Below are 12,817 nucleotides of genomic sequence, written 5' to 3' on the forward strand. Positions count from 1 at the left end.
CCGTTCTAATAAGTGGCGCTTGCTTGCCGTATTCGTCGGTCAACTCCTTTACTTGCCGTAATGATGGCCAGCAGTAGGGATTGAGACTTCCTGCGCCAAGTCTTCAGGTGGACTTCTGCACTGCCAACATCGTTGCATTTTTCACGATGCGTCATCCCCGTTTTCGATCCATCGCGACTGTCAATCGCGACTGTCGCCGAGTACACGGTTAGGCATCCAGAAACGTTATCTGCCTTTAGAAGTGCGTCCGGAGAATTCGCCATCTTCCGGCCCTCCGATGGCAGAATTTCTTCTGATCTGGACCTGGAGAGCCATACGTACCGGGTAAGCTGAAGCATGTAGCCAGCTTTTGCGCCGCTGAGTACTTGGAAGCCGAGCGCGCCTGTTGTTGATCCACAGCCAAGGACCAGACCACTGGGAATCGAGCCGCGGACCGCTCCACCAGGAAAGCGCGGCGCGATGTGCGGGAAGAAAGCGGGCAGGCTTGTCTTGGGCTCTCGGTAGAGTCGGTGACTCGCTACCACGGTCAGGCACTGCTGCGAGTGGGGTATTTCTGCAGGTCTGCGAGCAGGCGCGGGGAGAATCCCGGGTCATGTTGCATCCATGGCGAACTTGCGTAGTGTTCATCGGCAACGGACCAGACTCGATAAGTAGCCCGAGGACTGGCCTCGCGGAACTTGGCGAGAGATGGGCTCTCTCGCATCAATCGCACCGATTGAGGGATCCTTGCCCAGTGTTGCAGCCAATATGACGAATCTGTCGCACTTTGTCGACGTCAACGTGGCGGCCCTGGCCACCGACGCGGGCTACTTTGCCAAACTTCCCGCGACCAATATCATCGAGCCAGCAATCTCGCTGCTCGCTTACCACGACGACTTTTACCGTGTGCTGGGCCGAGATGCCAAGGCGCGGAAGGTCTGGGATCTCCCCTGGGAAGCGTTCCATGAGGCGGGCATCTACAACAAGCGGGACAACTCCCTCTACGTCACGTCAAATTTCCAGAGCCTCAAGGACAATATCAACATCACCGTCGTGTCGCTCGACTCCGATGACTATCCGTTCTACAGCACGCAGTTCCCAGACTTGGCCGAGGCAAATGGAGGAACAAACTACTATCCTCCGGGAGCCAAGCGGAACCAGACACCGCCAATGCAGCTTTACTGTGACGAGGGAGACTTTGAGCGTCCCTCGCAGCTTTTGGCCGTTGACCCAAACACCAACAAGTCGACGCCTGTGTTGACAAACTTCCTTGGCCGCAACTTTTCCTCGCTCAACGATGTCCGACAGCACCCCGTCACCGGCGACCTCTGGTTCACCGACGCAGACTACGGCTACTTCCAGCATTTCCGCGCGGAGCCTACCCAGCCGAAACAGGTCTACCGCTTTGAACCAGACACGGGCGCCATCCAGGTCGTCGCCGACGGCTTCGTGCAGCCAAACGGGCTTGAGTTCTCGCCCGATCTCAAGACCCTGTATGTCTCCGACACGGGCAGCCAGCAGTTCAAGACAGTCCCCACGGGTCCGTCTTCAATCTATGCGTTTGATGTCATCGACAAAAAGCGCCTCGCCAACCGCAGGACCTTTGCTTGGGCGGACACGGGTTTTCCCGATGGCGTGCACTGCGACACCAAGGGCAATGTCTGGGCATCGTGCGGAGACGGTGTTCACATCTGGAACAAAAAGGGCGAGTTCCTGGGCAAGATATTTGTCGGCGAGATGAGCAACAACTTCGCCTTTGCGCCGGGTAAGGTCTTTGTCTTTTCCAATGCTCGCCTATGGGTGGTGGAGAATGTGAAGGCTCAGGGGAGAGAGGTTTGCCAGGACTTTGGCGTCGGGTGTGATAAATAGCCCAAGTAGGTCTACTGACATGACGCATTCTGAAGTAATGAAGTATGTGAGTAATTTCACCCTAAAATATTCTTGACGCGTCTGCGCTCGATGATGTGTACCGTTGAGGGAGACCTCCGTAAGGGGTATTGATCCAAGGGCGTTTCAGGGCACCGCACAGCTTGGTGGCCGGAGACCCCCGAACGCCACTGCTGGCCTCCTGGGCAATTGGCAGAACCGCCGTGCTGCCACTAAAACCCAATCGCTCTCAACGGTCTGCTGGAAGTGCAGCCGGACAGCCGCATGTGTCAGGAGATGGCCTCCCACCTCGGGTTATATCTCCGATCTCTAGTTATGCTTAATTGAACCTGGCCTTGGGCTCCGAACCCGAATGATGCCTTCGGCAGTCTGGATAGTATGCCGACGGAGATAGTCGGGCCAAGCCGCCTGTGATGAATGGCACCAAACTTGCCTGAGGCTTTTGTGCGGCCGACGCGTCGCAGGGACGCAGACTGGAGGCGAATTCCGCTCAAATCGCTCGCACTCGTCAACGACAAAGCTCATGGAACCCGGAAACCATTTTGCATTCGTACAGCGCAATAGCGGCTGAACGCATAGCAATCATGGCATCGTCTTTCGCATCGCCGCGCACCTGCGCCCGGCATGTAGGCGCACTCCAGTCTTTGGGCAGGGCGCGTCTCCAGAGCCGAATCGTGCGTCACAGCTTCGTCCAGGGCAGGCTGGCCTGTTCCAAGACTCCCGGGCCGCCTTGCCATGACGCCTCACGACCCGGCGGTGCTCAGCAGTCGAGTACGGCTTCGATCGCGTCTGCAGCCTTTTGGACGTCCAACGCTACGTGGCGGCGCGCCACAGTCAACACGTTTCGGTGCCTCGTCGGTTGCACGGCCGGCGACTTTTCCGCCATGTGGTTCCTCCAGTCCAGCTACCCAGAACTCGGTATGGAGTGGGTAATGGCGATTTCTAGTTCGTCTTCCCATCGCCGCCGGTTCGATGCAGAGCATATATTGACAGATTTCCTTGCGCAGTGGTCTCCGGGCTGTCGACGTCGATGATGCTGGAGACGGTGCTGTTGCGGCTCGGCCGCGATCGCCTCTCGTGGAAGCTGGCGGCGAGGACCGCAGCGGGAATGAGTCTGATCTCAATGATCACAATGGAGGCGGCTGAGAACGCCGTCGAGTACTACCTGACCGGTGGCCAAGTCTCGCTAGACTCACCAGCGTTTTGGGTCGCCGGGATCGTCGCCATGGCGGCGGGCTTCCTGGCCCCGCTGCCGTACAACTACGCGCGACTGAGGCGGTACGGCAAGGGCTGCCATTGATCGAACCTTGGTTGCCGACGCGTCGCGGGTCAGGGATCGTCTCGCCACCTGCATTTCTGTATTTGTCAAGGACAGCTGCTATATTTGGCGGTTGGGGTGTCGTGTGCCTGATACGTCTCGTGCCTGATCGGAGCCCCGACTTCTTTCTCTGTTGCCAAGCACGGCACGAAACATCCCCAAGAAATACGGCTGCGGGACCCCGTTCTGTCATTTAGCTGGGCATTCTCGGTTTGCGAATTGGCATCTCGGTGGCCAGGGACATGCATGTACTATTATAACCCATTGCAGCAGAGGTAATAGGCCTTGCCATGTATATTGGTAGGATAATAGGATTGATGACCACTCTCGACCTGTGGCTTGACTTACGTGCTTGCTTACACTTTGACGCCAGACTTCCTTTGTGCACAGTGGCCCCCGTGCATCCACCGAGTTGGGATTGAACACTCTGGGAAGCAAATCGCTTGAATGAGCTGCGACGTTGGCCACTGCATCACCCTCGTCGCGCTCAACTGCCAAGTTTGTGGCGTGTTTCTCGCGGGCAATGACGCGGCTCGCGCTGTAAGTGTCTGGGCCCCATCAATGCACTTCAGACTTTTGGTGACGAACGACGTCTGAACTTGTGTGTGACACTTGACACGGCAGGGCCATGCAATGCTTTGCAAGCATCAAATAAACACTACATCCCCGCCAGTATCAAAATTTCCCGCCGAAGCTGTTTAGTCGTGGCATATCTGATCCAGCCGAGCGCGATGCGGGAAGACAGCTAAAGCTTGGATCCATGTCAGGAGCGGCCCGCCAGGCGATTGCTACAATCCAGCGCTACGGGTCGGGACTTAAAGAAAACAGATTCGATGTTCGTGACCCAGCAAAGACGCCGGGACGTGCCCAGTTACATGTTTCTCGTGTTGCATACGGGGCAGCGGGAGACTATGCCAAAGCGCACTTGGCGGGCCGGTGCGCAGTGATTTGACTTTACGAAGAGATAAGAGGTTCATCTCATTGCAACAGAGACCGCTCTGAGGATGTACCCCGCAGAGCCTAGGACCACTGTGACTTGAAGTCGGGCAATATGGGACCCTGATGTAGCACCCTGGGGTTGATGTTTGCATGAGAACACTTTAGTCTTCGGTTGCGCAGTACCTGAGCTCGCTGAGGCCTGCATTTCCAGCTGAACCGCCCAAATTAGAATGCATTGTCTCGAAGCTGTCTCGTAGTGGCCAGTTTGATCGCACGCCTGTTGCATTGACAACGAAACGGGATCTCCAGATCCGAACCGGTGTTGAGATGTAGTGCATGGGTCCGCTAGCCAAGCAATGCGATGCCCTGACCGTACCATCTCAGTTAACGCCACATCTGGGGAATCTGCCAGCCGCGTAATGCCTTCCATTTGATTGGCATTGGGTAGTCCATGTCTGTTCGATAGTTGCATTGTGGGCGATTGGGCATCTAAAGCCCTACTGCCACCAGACCACTGCAAGCTGAAAAGCGATTCATCGCAAGCGCTTATCTGCAACAGAGCGATCACGTGTGCTTCCCTTCTCATCGCATGGGCCGCGATAATGAAGACGTCCGTGGTCCCCGAGATCATGTTTCAGGGCTTGCGGAGAGAGTTTACCGGAGGATGAGGTCAGACCGCGAGACCATGGCACGTTGAGAAGTTCTGAGAACATTCCTCTTGCCGGTACCGTACCCAAGACTGACAGCTGTTACACGCAAACTTGATCTGTCTGAGGATTTCCAGGGCTCCCTGGTCATACTCACAAAAGCGCACGCGGGCAGCTGGGGATAACGACGTTTCAGCGCGTCGGCTCCGGTGAGCCCGCTCGGACGCCAGCGCTGGGTCCCGCCGCAGCCCTGACACAGCTTGGGTAGCGATCACGCCCAGACCCTCGACCGAGCGTAACCAAAAACCGCGTGTTAGTGCAACCTCTGCTCTGTTACGAACAGGCTCCAGATCTTGAACTGGCCAATGGGCCTTTACGAAGATGTGCCTGTGTGAGGGTCTCTCGGCAAGCGACCGATGCCTCCTCGTCAGAGGTGTACCAGTTGGTCTGTGACGACCAACCTGCGAAAGGTTCAGAGGAACCAGGAGACGAGTATGGTCTGGTTTCGTTTGACTGGCATGTGCTCGCTTGCGCTACGTGCGTTGCGAGTAGATCTAATTTGGTGCGGCAGTCACTGGCGACTCCATGTCACGGCCATATCATATACAAAATGCCTGGCACAGCCGCACCAGGCTGGGGCTTGTTGAGATGCTTGCACTGTTTATACCATCCGTCGAGTCCACGTACGGATCTGGCTGGGCCAATTTTGGGCTTGTTCCGCTCGCTGGTCGGGCCTTCTTAATCTCTCGTGGGCTTCGAGCTGGCTCGAGGACCTGACAGTCTCAACTGTGGCGCATGATTTCCTTCTCTTCTTGAACTGTCGTTACTAAAGACCCCTTTGGACCCATTCATCCGAGGCCACTTTCCCTACAGTCCATATGGACGAAGCCAAGCCCCCGAAGCCTCAGTGTGGAGGAGGGGCAGCATCTACCGAGGAATATGACTTGGCCTTACATACTGCCGGCTTGTGTACGTCGATGTATTCGAACCGTTCGTACACCACATGACTGACATGCTACATCACAAAGTCTTGGTCTTGGCTGCCTCTTGTATTGGTAGTGTTCCCCTTTTGGACCGGTTGAGATGGTCACTGACATATCATGAAGGATGTGGCTTTCCCGTCGTGGCAAAGAAGGTCAAGTGGCTCAAGATACCTCCCAAGATATTCTTTGCATGCAAGCATTTTGGCACCGGTGTTCTCATTGCAACTGCATTTGTCCACGTAAGACCCAACCAGCTCGATATGAACCAGCTCTCGTTGTCCTAACAGCACCTGCACAGCTTCTGCCGACCGCCTTTAGCAGCCTCAACGACCCATGCCTTCCGGACCTCTTCACAGACGACTACCCAGCTCTCCCGGGAGTCATTATGATGGGGTCTCTCTTTGTTCTCTTTGTCATCGAGATGTGGCTCAACGCAAAAACTGGCGGGCACTCACATGGTGGCCCAACAGGCGAGACGATCGTTCATGAGCACGCGCATCCACAGAACCCAGTGCCTCCGGCGTACCCATATGGAATGACACAAAAGCCGAACAGCATGGTCACCGAGTATCCCCTCGAGAAAGAAAGCTCACGCGGGTACCGCGGAACAAGCAGCGTCTACGATCACCAAGGACCGCCCAACCCATACTCTGAAGAAGGCAAGCGAGATAGCCTGTCGACTATGCCTGCCTGGTTCATCGTCTTTTACGAACAATATGTCCGTCAGCAAAACTTGATGGTCGACTTGATCCATGCAAATGGAGGCAGCGGGTCGGCTAAGGAGGAGCCTGCACCAGCAGCTGAGCCTCATGTGGACGAAGAGAACCAGCTGGTCGATCCGGACGTCTACCGCAAGATGTCGACCAACATTACGCTTCTCGAGGGCGGCATTCTGTTTCACTCAGTCTTTGTTGGGATGACGGTGTCAATCACCATCGATGGCTTCGTCATTCTTCTCGTCGCTATCCTGTTTCATCAGATGTTCGAGGGCCTCGGCTTGGGCTCACGTATTGCCGCCGTTCCGTACCCGAAAGGCAGCATCAAACCATGGCTCCTGGTTGTCGCCTTTGGAACGACTGCGCCAATTGGCCAGGCTATTGGTTTGATTACTCGCGGATCCTACGATCCTCAGAGTGCTTTCGGTCTCATCATCGTCGGCCTCTTCAATGCAATGTGAGATTGGCACCGCACACCGTTCTCAATCGCGAACATCGCGAGCTAACGCGTCGGCAGTTCGTCTGGTCTTCTTATCTACGCTGCACTGGTGGACCTTTTGGCCGAAGACTTCTTGTCCGAGGAGGCCAACAGGCTCATGAACAAGAAAAAGAAGGCACAGGCTTTTGGCTGGGTGTTGCTAGGAGGTAAGTCGAAACGCCGTCGAGATCACGCCGAGGCTTGATGTGCAAGGATTCTAACGCGAAAATTTTCAGCCATGGGCATGTCAATCGTTGGCGCATTTGCGTAAACCCGAATTGAACACCAGGGCAGATTGGGAGTGTTTCCGAAGAGACCGCGCCGTGGCGCTGGGTTCAATGTTGCCCAGCTCCGCGCGCTTGCGCTCAACCAACTTGGCCGTAAGCACAGCTGCGCAGCTGGGTCCATTACACTCGTTTTAAGCATACTACATGATGCAGAGCAAATATTCTGATACGAGGTATGTCTGTGGAGGACAAGGGCGACATCATGAATGTGCGACGATGGTGTTGATCAGTCGGCTCTGGCCGCCGTACACCAGACTGTTCAAGTCTCTGCATGTCGCACAACACGGGGTCAGCACCGGGTGACTGACCTGGTGCACCTCGACGGTGACCTCGTGACGACGGTACACATTTGCGCATGTTATATTAGGCCGCCCCTAGCTGGGAGTGTTAGTATTGGCTGGAAAGACCGGAGGGCGTGCAATGGCATCAATCTGGGGACATGGCTGGATGCTCCATTCGCTCGGGAACAGGCCACTTCTCCGCGCCGGCTCGGCCGAAGGCCACGGCTTTCGCTCTGGCCACTGGAGGCGTCAGAACGGGAAGGCCTCAGGGTCCCCCGCCTTTTCGGCTGCGCCCTGGAAGTTTTCCATGATCGAAACAATACAGCCATGGCCGCGCAGAACAACGACTGATCTTGCTCGGGCCGTCAATATAGAAGGATTCGCTTTTAGGCTCCCAGGTTTGAGGCCCTGCACTCCATCGCCATGGCGCTCGCCACCGCCCACCTCCGTGTGGCCCGTCCAACCAACGACATCGCCGCGCTGTTGCCGTTCTACTGCGATGGCCTGGGTTTCACAGTTCTCCTCAAGTTTGACGAGCATGAGGGCTTCGATGGCATCATGATTGGACACAAAGACGCTGGGTATCATCTGGAGTTCACCACGAAGCGAGGGCACGACGCCGGTCGGGCGCCAACTGAGGACAATCTGCTGGTCTTTTATCTACCTGAGCAAGGCGAATTCAACACGGCCGTCGCGCGCATGAAAGGCAGCGGTTTCGAGCCGGTTCCGGCATTCAATCCCTACTGGGACAGATGCGGCAAAACTTTTGAGGACCCAGACGGGTATCGCATCGTGTTGGCCAACCGGCCGTCCCCAGCGTGAAGTTGAGTCGCCTTCTCCGGCTCTGGCTCGGCGTCGCACAAGATGGCAGGCACTCTGGCAGCAGCGGACATTTTATAGCCAGAAAACAATTGCTACACGAATACTTTGCCTCATTATGGACCTCTCACAGCTAGACTTTGTCAATCTTGCCAGTCTTGACGTCGTAGATGTAGCCCGTGATGGGTACATCGAGCACCAGCGGGCTCTTCTTGAGAATCTGAATGTCGTCTTGGACGCTTGCCTTGAGGTCGCTGAAAGGGAGGAAGGCGAAATGGTCGACGTTCTCGGCCAATTCACTTCTCACCTTGGACCGCAGGTCCTCATCCGAAAAGGTGAGCATCCCGCAGTCGGTCTTCAATCGCTGTCAGAATCGTAAAGACGGGCAATATATTCATGATGGACGCCTTACATGATGTACAATGGCAATCTCTCGGGTCCCCAAGAGCTGCTGGGAGATGATAATTGATCGCAACGCTTCAATTGTGCGTCCGCCCGCGTTGCGAATAACATGGGCGTCGCCCTCCTCCAGGCCGAGGATTTTGGCTGGGTCCAGCCTTGCATCCATGCACGCGACTACCGCAACCTTTCTGGACGGAGTGCTATATTAGGCAACCATTCCTTGCTGTAAAGAGGGCTGGGAGACAAGAAGCTGTGTAATAAATACCGGCCGGGGGGAAGTGGCAGGCCGCCCTTTGCAAAGGACGCCGCGTACTTCTGGTTTGCCGCCTCAAACTCGGCGGCGACGGACATTTCGGCTGGTGGTCTGCTATAATATTGGCCAGTTTGATGACTTCGGCTCTGGGCTATTGTTCCATCAAGGTGCACACACTCATTGCTATATAGCTTGAGCGAGCTCCTAATGTCTGTATCGCGGCGTGCAATTGCAGTGCCACGGATGTCTCCTTAGCCGTCATCGCCCGACGCTCGTTCGTGCTGTCAGCGATCGCGTCAAACGCCATGAAATGAGGCGATTGGTCTGCGGGCCAATTGAGGAAACGCGACGGCCGTGCCATTCGTGCGCCCCGAGCCGTTTCCCATCCGGAGGGGTGTCAGGCTCCAATCAAGACGTCGCGTGTTGCCAATCATGCCGTAGTTGTCGCGGGCCTCAGCCGCGTCTGACTTTGTCCCGGCTCTCTGGTAGAGGCGGATCTCTGATGGTTGAGGTGGCGGTTACCATTTCGCCTTTGGACTTGCAGAACGTTGGCGGATGGTGGATTGCAGAGTGTGGCATCGGGCAGTTGGGAGCATGAAGCCTAGCCAGTGCTGCCACTGCTGCATGCTACTTCCCCCAGGCGCAGCACGAACCCTGCGAGGGTGTTACAGAGGGCACATGCGGGGGTTTCGGTGCTCACTGCTGACATCTGACCACAGGCCCAGGTTACCCCGATTGTCGCTGAAGTCACAGCATGGATTGCTCATTGCTGTGCAATGTGGGCTTTATCCACTAACAGCACAGAGTCCGTGCCAACAAACAAATACATCATGGCCTGGAAGCCCCGTCGAAAGATTGCATGACGAAGTCAACGCACCTGCATGTGCCGCAGCAGGACAACCGGGAACCGGCAGTTGGGTCCCTGTGGCTGCTGCAAGACCCAAGGGTGGGCGGCGGCCCAGTTAAGCCTCGTCTCCCGCTATCTTACAGTGTCATGTGTGTCATTGTGCCATCTCCGGAAGACCGCGCCCGCCTACCGCGCCCGCGAGGCCCCATCCTGTTTCTGCCAACTCATTAACGCTCGAGAACAGCACGGCCTTTGTTGAGACAATGACGCAGCGATTCGCTCTCGCTCCGGCAGTGCTCCCACTATCCCGAGACGCGCGGGGCGAAGTGCCATTCGCATTCGTGATGATCTCGGGATGGTGGGAGTCGCAGCCGCGGTGAAACGGGCTGGAGTACTCTCAAACTGCTCGGCAACAACCACCATTCGCCCATGTTGCTTTGCACGCGTTTGGTCTTCGACGTGGTAACTGTCAAGACGCGCCCTAGCCAGCAGGCGGACGAGACCTGATGGCTTGCCGGCAATCGGCAACTTCATCGCTCATGCAGCACAGCGTTCGATGTTCGCCTGCCACATTCTGCCTGCCACATTCTGCGAGAACGGGAGATAGCCAGGCGACATGAGGCGAAAGGCCTTGCGCAATAGAGCTGAAAGTATGTCCCTTCAGACCTGTCGCTAGTCAGTGAAGTAGGCTTCCCTTGCGCCCGCCCGGCCAGTCAAGGCATAATGGATGTGTCGATTGGCAATAACGTCGCGGCATGCTTTTGTACCTCCGGCGTTAATCAAGGCTGGTTCCGATCCGCTTTTGTGTCGCGGCGTATTATGTTGTACTCTGTGTCACGACGTCGCCGGTCCTCTTGCAAGGCCTTCTAACATATGACCTTGGTAGGCCGCACTCGCCCTGGCCAAGGTCCGGCATCCAAAGGTGTTTCGTTTCTCCTTCAACCACCTACAGCTGTCTATCTCGCCAGAGCTATAGATCTAACGACATCTTCGCCGTCTCACATTCAGGGTTCTACCGTTCGTTCAAGGTCGTCAACTGCATCTCTCAACCTCCGGTGCTTTGCCTCCAGCATGCTCAACGTCCTCGTAGTCGGAGCGGGCATCGCGGGCCTCTCTGCCGCCGTCTCCCTTCGACGTGCGGGCCACTACGTCCACGTCTACGAGCGCTCAGCCCTGAACAACGAGATAGGGGCAGCCATCAACGTCCCGCCCAATGCTACCCGCTTCTTGCTCGCCTGGGGCCTCGACCCCGTTCGGTGGCGCTTCGTTACCTCACGAGGCATCAGGTACCTCGACCCGTTCACTCTCGAGCCGCTGAGGAATGTTGTACCCCCCAAGGGCGGCCCTCGAGCCTTTGGAGGGACCGACCTGTTCTATGCGCATCGCGTGGACCTGCACGACGCCCTCAAGTGGTTGGCCACGAAGGAGGACGGACCCGGCGCTCCCGTGACGATCCATTTGAGCACGCACATCGTCGCTTATGTCAGTTGTCCGCTGTTCTCTACTATATGAAGGATGTTCGATACTGACAGAGGCCAGGGAACAGGACTCTTCGAAGCCTTCCATATTCCTTCAAGGCGGCCAAGAAATTACCGGCGATATTGTCATAGCGGCCGATGGCGTGCATTCACTGGCCTCGGATGTCATTCTTGGACGAAAGAACTTTCCCGTCCCGCCCGTCCACTCCAATTCCTGCTATCGATTCTTGATCCCGGCTGCCGCGCTCGAGGAGGATCCAGATACGCGATTCTGGGTTGAAGATTGCAACGGGTGGGCTCGCCTTGTCCCTCACGGCCCAACCAAACGAAGAATTGTGTCATACCCGTGTCGGAAGTACGGTAAAATGATGAACTCTTCGCTGTGACCATGCTAACCGACCTTAGCAATACCATTTTCAACTTTGTGGGTGTATTCTATGACAAAAACATGGACTCAGGCGGTGCAGAGAGTATGTGTCTACGCTGCCACCCGTCGCATATTGCTTGTTCTCACACGCCCAAGATTGGCAAGCCAGCGTAGATATTTCGCAAGTTCTCGACAGGTACTCTGATTTCCACCCCAAGCTCCTTGGGGTAATTAGGTATGTCGTGCATCAACGCGGCCCGACTGAAGTCTTCTAAACTCCTTCCCAGAAAGGCAAAAGAGGCAAAGCGCTACCCGCTGCTCTATCGGCATCCGCTGCCGACCATGTGCAAGGGGCGGATGGCTCTCGCCGGGGATGCTGCACATCCCATGCTTCCACGTAAGTGCATTGACGCACAAAGTGCGACGAGTGCGGCATCTCACCCATTGCCTCGCAGACCACGGGCAAGGCGGTGCGCAGGGCCTAGAAGACGGACTGGCCATCGGGATCGTCCTCCACGGCGCATCCAGCCCTTCTGAGATCGAGAAGCGCCTTGGAATCTACGATCAAGTCCGCTGCAAGCGCGCAAGCGCCATCCAGATCCTCAGCAACGCTGGATTGGAACAGTTTGACCTAGTGCAGCACGAGCTGCGCCAGTACCTGGAGCCGGACAAGATACCAAGTGAGTACGACACACTGCCCAGCCCTACTTTTGAAGATTGGGCATGCTTGGCCTGACTCATGGATCACAAGGGAGCATGCAAGACACGTACAAGTTCAACTTCGGCTTCGATATCGTTCGCGCGACTCTCAAGGCGATGCAAGATCACAACCCGGCCTTCCGATTGCCGGCGGACTTTTTCGAGTGCGAGGTCGTTGGCGTGCCAGGGCAATGACGCGATGCAGCGGGCGACTCGCGAGTCTCTGTCATTAATTCTTTATTTCTATATTGAGCTGATCGGAGATGGGATTGATGTCGCCCTTGTATGGTCGCCCAGACTGTCTGCGCCTTCAATTGAGGAAGCCAAACGCCGAGAACGCGCATGTCTAACACCAGTCTCACGACATCCAAGTTACCTAGCTCGACATTGACAAGATCTAACCGCAGCGTGTGACCGGCAGCCGGTGGCTTGGGCCG

The 12,817-nt window shown here is 56.3% G+C and overlaps 6 protein-coding genes across 6 annotated transcripts; 5 read left to right on the top strand and 1 right to left on the bottom strand.

Annotated features, from left to right (window-relative positions):
• Positions 1 to 747: 747 nt before the first annotated feature.
• Positions 748 to 1,848, top strand: PLICBS_001820 (uncharacterized protein; the record flags this gene model as incomplete). Its single annotated transcript, XM_018321417.1, has 1 exon — positions 748 to 1,848. The coding sequence occupies one exon, from the start codon at positions 748 to 750 to the stop codon at positions 1,846 to 1,848; it is 1,101 nt and encodes a 366-aa protein (XP_018178896.1).
• A 938-nt stretch (positions 1,849 to 2,786) lies between these two features.
• Positions 2,787 to 3,166, top strand: PLICBS_001821 (uncharacterized protein; the record flags this gene model as incomplete). Its single annotated transcript, XM_065599914.1, has 2 exons — positions 2,787 to 2,791; positions 2,860 to 3,166. The coding sequence occupies 2 exons, from the start codon at positions 2,787 to 2,789 to the stop codon at positions 3,164 to 3,166; spliced, it is 312 nt and encodes a 103-aa protein (XP_065455986.1).
• Positions 3,167 to 5,648: 2,482 nt separating this feature from the next.
• Positions 5,649 to 7,218, top strand: PLICBS_001822 (uncharacterized protein; the record flags this gene model as incomplete). The annotated part of the gene is made up of 6 exons (XM_018321419.1): positions 5,649 to 5,739; positions 5,799 to 5,825; positions 5,877 to 5,992; positions 6,052 to 6,926; positions 6,987 to 7,114; positions 7,184 to 7,218. The coding sequence occupies 6 exons, from the start codon at positions 5,649 to 5,651 to the stop codon at positions 7,216 to 7,218; spliced, it is 1,272 nt and encodes a 423-aa protein (XP_018178898.1).
• A 720-nt stretch (positions 7,219 to 7,938) lies between these two features.
• Positions 7,939 to 8,337, top strand: PLICBS_001823 (uncharacterized protein; the record flags this gene model as incomplete). The annotated part of the gene is made up of 1 exon (XM_018321420.1): positions 7,939 to 8,337. One exon carries the CDS (start codon positions 7,939 to 7,941, stop codon positions 8,335 to 8,337), a length of 399 nt encoding a protein of 132 aa, XP_018178899.1.
• Positions 8,338 to 8,467: 130 nt separating this feature from the next.
• Positions 8,468 to 9,087, bottom strand: PLICBS_001824 (uncharacterized protein; the record flags this gene model as incomplete). The annotated part of the gene is made up of 3 exons (XM_018321421.1): positions 8,468 to 8,689; positions 8,747 to 8,924; positions 9,002 to 9,087. 3 exons carry the CDS (start codon positions 9,085 to 9,087, stop codon positions 8,468 to 8,470), a joined length of 486 nt encoding a protein of 161 aa, XP_018178900.1.
• A 1,820-nt stretch (positions 9,088 to 10,907) lies between these two features.
• Positions 10,908 to 12,575, top strand: PLICBS_001825 (uncharacterized protein; the record flags this gene model as incomplete). The annotated part of the gene is made up of 7 exons (XM_065599915.1): positions 10,908 to 11,318; positions 11,383 to 11,606; positions 11,720 to 11,784; positions 11,838 to 11,916; positions 11,969 to 12,078; positions 12,137 to 12,361; positions 12,433 to 12,575. The coding sequence occupies 7 exons, from the start codon at positions 10,908 to 10,910 to the stop codon at positions 12,573 to 12,575; spliced, it is 1,257 nt and encodes a 418-aa protein (XP_065455987.1).
• Between the last annotated feature and the right edge of the window lie 242 nt (positions 12,576 to 12,817).

The sequence above is a fragment of the Purpureocillium lilacinum genome (genome assembly GCF_023168085.1).
Source record: "Purpureocillium lilacinum CBS 284.36 DNA, scaffold_2, whole genome shotgun sequence".
Lineage (NCBI taxonomy): Eukaryota > Fungi > Ascomycota > Sordariomycetes > Hypocreales > Ophiocordycipitaceae > Purpureocillium > Purpureocillium lilacinum.